Source organism: Lepidothrix coronata, unplaced genomic scaffold (assembly GCF_001604755.1).
Source record: "Lepidothrix coronata isolate B3197 unplaced genomic scaffold, Lepidothrix_coronata-1.0 Scaffold21, whole genome shotgun sequence".
Lineage (NCBI taxonomy): Eukaryota > Metazoa > Chordata > Aves > Passeriformes > Pipridae > Lepidothrix > Lepidothrix coronata.
This window is the reverse complement of record NW_016690201.1, coordinates 3719509-3727957: the sequence shown is the minus strand read 5'-3', so window position 1 is coordinate 3727957 and position 8449 is coordinate 3719509. Positions and strand designations below refer to the sequence as shown.

Here is an 8449-nt window from a genome sequence, read left to right as displayed (position 1 = left end):
TTCTATGTGCTTTAGAGGGGCCAGGATTTTATCCACAGAATAAAGTGGGAACAATTTCTGCAAGACTGAGTCCAAACATTGGCAAAGGAAGTTTTAATAGACTTTTACATGACATAAAGCCAAAAGTATCCACAAATGACTGATGTCTCAAATTCCATGGCAAAAATCCTATCGAGCTCAACCGAAGATTTTCCCTTGAGTGCAGTGGTCATGAGATCAGATATGAGGGAGCAAAAATCAGTTTCTTGATGCTTAGTATCTATTTTAACATAATAAAAAGTGTAACCAACAGTGTTAGAGCAGCTCATTCATACAGTACTTCTAATTAGAAAAGCACAATCAGGAGGGCCTCCAGAAACTGGTGAGGGAAACCTCTGAGTGCTTGTTAAAGGCTTTGAATTTTGAATGCTCCTTTCCCACTGGGGTAAGGTTAACCAGAGCAGGTAAAACTACTTTTTGTATGTATTTTGTTGGTTATAAACACTACTGACAGCAATACTCCCTCTGCAAGCAGTTATTACAACCAGTAGCATCAGTCCAGTTGCACTGTGATTTTTAATAGATGAATTAGTGGTTAAGTAATAAAATACAAAATTACCTCTTTTAATGTGATGTATGGTGTTACAGGTAGAGTTTTCCAAACCTCTTTGCTAACACAGTTAATTAGTAGCCTTTTGCATAACATTTCCTTAGATTCCAAGCTCTTTCTGCTTGATGGACTAGTTTTAGTCCAGTGAAATAAAGACACTCCATTTCCAAAATTTATAGGGTTCTTTTATTACCTCTAGTAACATATTATACTGTATAAATACTCTATCCTTGTTATATGTCCTTTTAAAAAAGTGATAACTTAGAAGATCACATTAGACAAGAAGTATAAAAATAAATATGCTCATTATATGCATTTATTACAATTTATAACCTTTCCCAGAAGGGAAAGAAATATAAAATACTTATAAAGTATATAAAATCTATAGTAATATATTTTACTATATACATATGGAAAGCCATATTCTCTCATTGTCTATGAACTGGCACAAACTTCAATCATGTGAATGCAGCTGTGGATGGACCTGCTATCCTTCAGCTTTGCCTTCCCACCTTATCAGTGATTGAGCACTACAAACCCATCAGAGGCTACATAGGAGGTTCCCATTCACAGTGGGATTCTTCTTTTTTTTTAACCCAAAGCAAACAATATCCATTGGCTGGGGCAAGGCAAAAGATTTGAATGTCAAAGCTTCACTCAAATGCTCACAAACTCCATCAGTCTGTTTGACAGGAAGGTAGGACCAAGCTGGAATCAGAAAAGCCAGTGGAAGGTATGCAGAAGGCACAAAGAGCAACCAGAGATAACATATGTTCCATTAAGATTTCCACTTTTTCTAGCCTCTGGATTACATATGTCACCACAATGGCACTGGAGTGGATGAGAGAAATGGACAGGCACATTGGGATGACATAAAGGCACTTAAAAAACCCAAAACATTTAGTTATTTGTGAAGTTGACCGACTATTCTTGATATTTCTTACTCTTTACACGTAGAGAATATGGCTTTATTTTTATATAAAACTATTCTCTAAAACAATAGCAGCCCTGAATGACATAGTTAAAGCTCCTTTTCCAATCCTGTTTTTTTGCCCTTTGTGAGGTAGGTAAGCTCTGACCAATTATTTTAAGCTATCTTTTTCACTCCCCTTTCCCTCCCTTTCCTACACCTGGGGACTTGATCAGTACCACAATATAAATCCAAAAGAAGGAAGAAATAACTAAACCCCAAAATGTTTGCTTAAACTTGTCTTACTGCTCCTGTTTTGTTTAATTTGTAACAGACTTTAAAAAAGGCCATTATGATGCCTTTGGGCCTTATCTGCTGAAGTCGAGTGAGTGACATGGGTCTGCTATCCCATCAAATTTTCAGTTGGCAGGGTATTTTTAGGATGCAAAGCCAACTAAAGCTATTTGCAGTGTCCCACCTCAGTGGATCTTTACTATGAATTTTTTATGCAAAAACAGATGTGCTGCCTCTAGCCCTCTTTCTTTTTTTCAGTGCATTGTTCTGAAGTTAAAAAAAAAAAAAAAAAAAAAAAAAGACTTTTAGCTTTCCCAACTTGTCCTATTTTAACTGCAGTCCGTAACGTTGCAGAAGTCTATTAGGTGTTTCGGTTTCTTGGAAGGTTCACAGCTTTCTTGCGGCAGCACGCTGCCGTCGTAAGAAATGCATTTCAACAATCTCTTCTTGAAACCTTTCCCACATGTCTTAGAGCAGGGTGACCAGTCCCCCAGCTGCCACTGCGGGCAGGGCACGTCGGCACAGGGACGGAGGTTGCTGGGCTTCAGCTCCCGGGCGCAGTCGGAGGCCGGCCGGCCCTGCGGGTCCCGGCACTCCACTGCCCGCCGCTGCCAGCCCGAGCCACACGACTTGGAGCACTCGCCCCAGTCCTCGATGACCCACTCGGACGAGATGATCTCCCTGATGGCGTTGAAGGACTCTTTCTTTCTACCGGGCGCCTTTTCCGACCCAGGCTGCGTGGGCTTCTTCACGAAATAGGTGAACTTGATCTTGGGCTGTGGCAGGTCCCCCACTGTGAGGACCTGGATGGTCAAAGGCTCCTTCAGGGGGCTGAAACTGCGGATCCTCTCCAGGGCAGCAGAGGAGCCACTGTACCTCAGCACGCTGCCCTTGTAGGTGATGTCCTGCTCCAGCGTGGACAAGGTGTAGTCGCCGTTGAGGACGTAGGTGCCATCTGCAGCTTTGATAGCAAGGAAGCTGCCATCGTGCCTCGCACCCCTGTGGTTCCGCTGCTTCACCTCGATGTTGGTTGCCCCAGCCGGAATGGTGACGACATCGTGGTAGCCGGGTCTGCCCGAGAGAAAAGAGAAAGACTGAGTCCTCTGCCCTTCCCTGGAAAAGGGAAGTAGTTTCCCAGCACAAGGCTAAACTTTGTTTTCAGTCCAAGCATTTAGGTCATGAGCTGCCAACCTAATTAATGGAGTAAGGGATTCCCCAAGTCATATCCCACATTTGCAGAGATACGCCCACACATAAGGACTTTCTTTTGCTGCATCCCGATGTAAGTTATCCTCAGTCAGGTCGTTCTGACTTATCAAATCTCAGTTCCAATGACAAACTTGGGCAACATCTCACTGACTTGGAAAGCCAGAGTTTACACTCACAAAACAATCACCAGAACAAAGTAACAGCAGCAATCGTATACTCACTTTGCTCTTACAAGTGTGCCAGACACTTTCTTGCAAGTGGATCCATTGCCACCACAAATACCGCATTTGTCAAACTTCTTGTTGGACCCTATCACACGGTCACAGCCAGCCTTTACACACTGCCCCTGCACACACACGGACGTGGAATCGGGGCTACATGGGGTGCCGTCCACAACCTTTGCAAGACACAAACAGCAGGACCTCTGATTAGAAGATGCACATTGCTTTGGAACTGCATAACAGGGACACATATCAAATGCACAGTATGGACAGGTGGTAGACCTGCAGCACCTGTATTTTCAGGGCTTTGGAAATTAAAACCAAAGCAGCCCATGGTCGGAGGTACGTAGTGCTACTTCATCTCACTTGCAAAAGTGATGTCATAGTGAGAGGAAAGAACAAAAAATTTCAGTTTTCTTTAATACCCCCTCGTACAAAACTGTTTTACTGATTTCATGTAAAGAAAGAACGTTTTCTGATGTCACTAGAAGGCAGTCATGTTCTCAAAGTACAGTATCAACATTGCTTTTAATGTTGTTCAACATATCCTCTATTTCTAGAAGTACTGGTCTACAAAAAACATGTGTGTCATCGCCCTGGTAGTTACTGGCTCTCCACATCTGATGACAGCGAGTTCAAGTAGCTATGCAAGATGAACACTTTTCCTCATGTTTATTTTAAGCTGTCAGCATATTAGTAACCAGTATGAGAAAGCACCAGTGTTTTGGCAAAGATCCTCCCCAGTTTTCTGAACATATCTTCATGTAATCAAATTGGTGGAAGGAGAGGAAAGGAAATCATGGTGGAGTGGATAGAAGAGGCAGTACGTGTGAAATAACTGGAAGCACTGTGCCAGAATAGTTAAAGCATGCTTGTACTGATTAAGCTGTATCTGTAGGAAGAGGAATAATCCAACTTCAATATAAGAAAGACATAATTTCAGATTTCTGCACTGTTTGACCCTTGACATAAAGAGAGAAAATAAAAATCCTATTCATATTAGACAGAAGAGGTACGGTTTTAAAATACCTTTGGCTGTAAAACAAAGAAGTATCCTGTTCCTTTTGCTCGGCAAACCAACTTGCATCTGTCCTTTGGAGAGACACCAGCAAACTTGGGTGTCCACTCCACTGCAGGTCCACTTCCAAAGGGAGACTTGGAAAACTCATTGTGCTTTTCACATTGTTCCTCCCTAAACGTTTTGCCTGCAGGCAGAGAAAAGACAGGTGGACATTAGATCATCCCTGTCCATGCTCTTCCTCCGCAAGACACCAATCCTCTGCCTCAGAAATGGGGACAAGATTACCATCGTTGTCCGGGCAGTCCTCGATGTTACATGATCTGTATTGCACGCGCTTCCCTTCACAGTACTTCCCGCCGTTCCTCGGGACGGGGTTGTCACACTCCCTGAAGGAGTACTGCACTCCACCGCCGCAGGTCCGGGAGCACTCTCCCCACGCCCCCCAGGACCCCCAACTCCCATGCACTGGCGTCTGGAATGACAAGCAGAAGGGGAACAAAAGTTAATACAGTAAGAGCAAGACAAAACCAAACCACAAAAGCCACAATCATGCTCATTTTTACCCAAACTACTCATTAGACGCTCCAAGTTTGTTTTATTAGCTGTCTGCCTCCATTGATTCAACCCCTTTTAACTGATTCCCCCCACCGCAGCATTTTCCATGCGACTCTGCAACCCAAGATACATTCTGATTTCTTTCTCAATACTTACATCATAATGCTTCTTCTCAGTTTTATTCACACACTTGCCATTCATGCACCACTTCCCTTCCCCGCAACTGGTGCCGTCTGCCCAAGGGAAGTGTTTGGTTTGGCACACAAGCAGTCCTCCAGAAGTGCCAGTACACCACAGCGTCGTACACGTACTGGCTGCGTCGGGGCAGTGCTTGGACTCATCTCCAAATGTAAACTGGCACTGTCTGTTGGCATCGTACAACGTGCCAGGCAAGTCAGAAGGGAGCTGGATTGGTTTGTGGGGCTTGTCTAACAAACACTCACCTGAAAAGGAAAAAAAAGGGGAAAAAAAAAGGCAGATGATGCTGTGAGTGAATTCAGTTTCAAAAGGGAACTGCATTTGCTTTGTGACAGAAGTCTTTGAGCCCATTTGTGCCACCATTTCTGTAAAATTAAGGGTCTTCTAAATTCACTGGCAGCATGCAAAAGGTTAACTCTATGCTGAAGCAGAAAGCACTCTGTTAAAAAAAAGGAAAGAGAAAGAAAAAAAAGCAGAGCAGTAAAGCACAAGAGCTTAAATGCCACATGAATGGAAAGCTTAATAATCTTACCATGACCATTATCCAAAAATGTTGTAATCATGTAGGCACTACACGGAGACCACGGCTGGCTGCGATCCAGATTGGAAAGCATAGATGCCATCATGTGGAAATCCCGGCTTATTCCATTAATACCAGCACACTGCTTTGCATCGTCATGAGGCATGTTAAACACGTGGCCTTAAAAAAAAAGGAAAGTCTGTGATTTTAGGAAGTCTGTCCTATGCATTACCAGTAGTATTTTAAATATTACTCTAGTGCTGCTCATAGCCTGGTCTTTAAGTAATAACCCAAATCTGAATGCTGCCAGATTTTAAGCAGATGGCACTGTATCTTCTCTCCCCGTTTTTTTCCTGCAGTCAGGAAACACAGCTCTTGCAGACAATGCTGTGCAGACTGGATTCGCTTTCCCCAGTTCAACCCTGCTGCAAGGCAGAGCTTTGCCTCCTCCTGACTGCACTGGGTGAGCCCGCGGTGCAGGCTGGGCAGTTGCTTTACGGCATCAAGCTGGCTTCAATTAATCACATGAAATTGCCTTTCAAAGCTTCAAGTACCTAGTTCGTGGGCTGTTGTAAAGGCAGCCTGCAAACCATCGTCTTCTATGATAGAGCAACTGCGGTTTAGATCACAAACTGTTCCCACATCAGCCATCCCAAGAGTATCACATGTCTTGGCACCGCACAGGTCCTGTAAAAAAAGGCAGTTTCATTATTAATCAGATCAGAGACTTAACCTTGGCAAGAGCCATCCAGCCCTGGCAGTTTGCCTTTACTTATGGAAAGAGCATAAATATTCAGCACTTCAATGGGTATGATGGCAAAAATCTGTCTTTGGAACATACACAAGGGTTACACGTAGAAATAAAATGCATAATTTCCATCCTAAATCTGCTAAAAATATATGGGGCAGAAATACAGTGCACAAACTGTGAGTTTCACCTGAGATGGTGCAAACAGCAAAAGACTAACAAAATAAAAAGCACTTCATCTAATTTTTAGCCTACTTCACCAAAGCTGTGATGACACAAGACTGTCTCTGAACACTTTTTTTGGGGTTTCCTGGCAGAGGGGGCCTCCTGGGGTAGGGAGCAAAGAGCATGGGGATGGATTTGACCTTCATGTCCCTCACCTGCCTGGTGAAGAGGATTGCCGTGTCGTAGTGCTCCGCGTGCCGGTCGCTGGGCGGGTTGTGCTGCTTCTGCCAGCTGCAGAAGTTTCTCAGAGTCAGGGCCGCGTTCGAAGAGATATCAGGTCCCTTCCGCTCCTCGTAAATGACCATGATTTTCACCACCACGAGGCTGATGGAGTTGCGGATGCTGGGATGCTTGTACAGCTTGGCCGCCACGGAGAGCAGTGTCAGGAGATAGTGCTTCAGCCCGCTGCCGTGGAACTCGGCCATGGACTGGTCGGCTACCAGCATGGTCTCCACGTAGCGGGGGCTGGACACAAACCTCTTCTTCCTTCTGCTTCTCGTTTCTGCATTAAAAAAAAAAGATAGGGAGAAGGAGGGAAAGCGCAGGTCAGCACAACAAAACAAGAGACCACCGTAAGGAAGCCCAAACTCACCGATACTCAAGGGATGTACCCTATGGCCCCGCGCCCGCCTCCCGCCCCCAAACTCTGGCAGCCCTCGCTGAATAACCCGTCCGGCTCGCTGCCTCCGGGCGAACGCCGCACCCAGTGCGGAGCACCCCGCCGCCGCCCCTCGGGGTGCGATGCGGAGGAAGCGCTGGCCGGGGCATCCCCGCCAGCGCCCGTCGGGGCGGGGGCGCTGGGCGAGGAAGATCCTATGCCATCCCATGCCATGCCATCCCATCCCAGTCCCCGCGGAGGGCGGCGCGGCGTCCCGACGGTACCTGCGAGCCCGGCGGGCTGCGGCCCCTCCGCCCCCGCCCCCGCCTCGGCCACGGCGCAGCGGGCGGCGGGGGCGGCCCGGCGGGCCCCGCGCAGGCGGAGGAGGTGCGGTCCGGCGCGGTGCGCCGTGCCGGGGGCCGGCTGGATCAGGTACTGCCGGCCCCGCAGCGAGAAGGCGCCGCGCATCCCCGCGCACAGGCTGAGGGCGGCGGCGGAGCTGGGGTCCCGGTTCACGGTGCCGGAGTAGAAGCAGCGGGAGAGGTCGTCCTCGGGCGGCGGCGGCGGCCCGCCCAGGTACTGCAGGGTGAAGTCCGGGGCCAGGAAGCTGCTGTCGGGCTCCAGCTCCAGCGTCAGCCGCTCCCCGAAGGCCTCCAGGCGGAAGCGCTCGCGGCCGGCGGGCGCGCCCAGGCGCCGCGGCAGCACCAGGGCCCGGCGCTCGGCGCTGCACAGCCCCAGCAGCGCCGCCAGCACCGGCGCCAGCGCCGGCAGGGGCCCCCCGGGCCTCATCGCGGCCGCCGCGCTCGGGCGGGGGAGGCTCGCTGCTGCACCCGCCGGCTTGACGGAGCCCTTCTCGTGTCTTTATTTGACTTTATAGAGAAATATGTAATAGAGATATAGGTTTTGTTTTTTTTTTTGCTTTCAGGTTTTGGGGGGTGTCTGAGTCTCTTTCTGCTGGCGGAGGACCGGGCGGGCTCCGGGTCCCGCGGTCACTGGAGCGGCGGCGTCGGCTTTCCCATGGCCGGGGCGCGGTGGCGGGGAGCGAGGGTGTGCGAGGGCGGCAGCCGTGCCCCCCGGTCCGTCTCTCTGCCTCCTGTTCTGCTCTCGCTGCCGCTTCTCCTTCCCGCCTCCTCCTCGGCTCTCCCCGGCAGCGGGCGGGGAGGACGCTCCGGCGAGTCTCCGGCAGCCCCGGGACGGTCCCGCCTGCACTTCCACGGCCCCGCCGAGGAGCCTCCCGTCCTTGCCGAGCGGAGCGAACGCCGGCTCTCCCGGCCAGCCGCCCTCCGGCCCCCTCCGCCGTGCGGGCTGAGTGCGGCAGCGGGGCGGCCGCGGCCGCCCTTTATGGGGTTCTGCCGGGCCGC

General features: G+C 49.2%; 1 protein-coding gene across 1 annotated transcript; it reads right to left on the bottom strand.

Annotated features, from left to right (window-relative positions):
- Positions 1 to 536: 536 nt before the first annotated feature.
- Positions 537 to 7877, bottom strand: ADAMTS1 (ADAM metallopeptidase with thrombospondin type 1 motif 1). The gene is made up of 9 exons (XM_017807878.1): positions 7373 to 7877; positions 6646 to 6992; positions 6072 to 6204; positions 5530 to 5697; positions 4956 to 5242; positions 4530 to 4716; positions 4253 to 4428; positions 3224 to 3399; positions 537 to 2864 (listed from the first exon to the last, which is right to left on the bottom strand). The coding sequence occupies exons 1-9, from the start codon at positions 7875 to 7877 to the stop codon at positions 2123 to 2125; spliced, it is 2721 nt and encodes a 906-aa protein (XP_017663367.1). The 3' UTR covers positions 537 to 2122.
- Between the last annotated feature and the right edge of the window lie 572 nt (positions 7878 to 8449).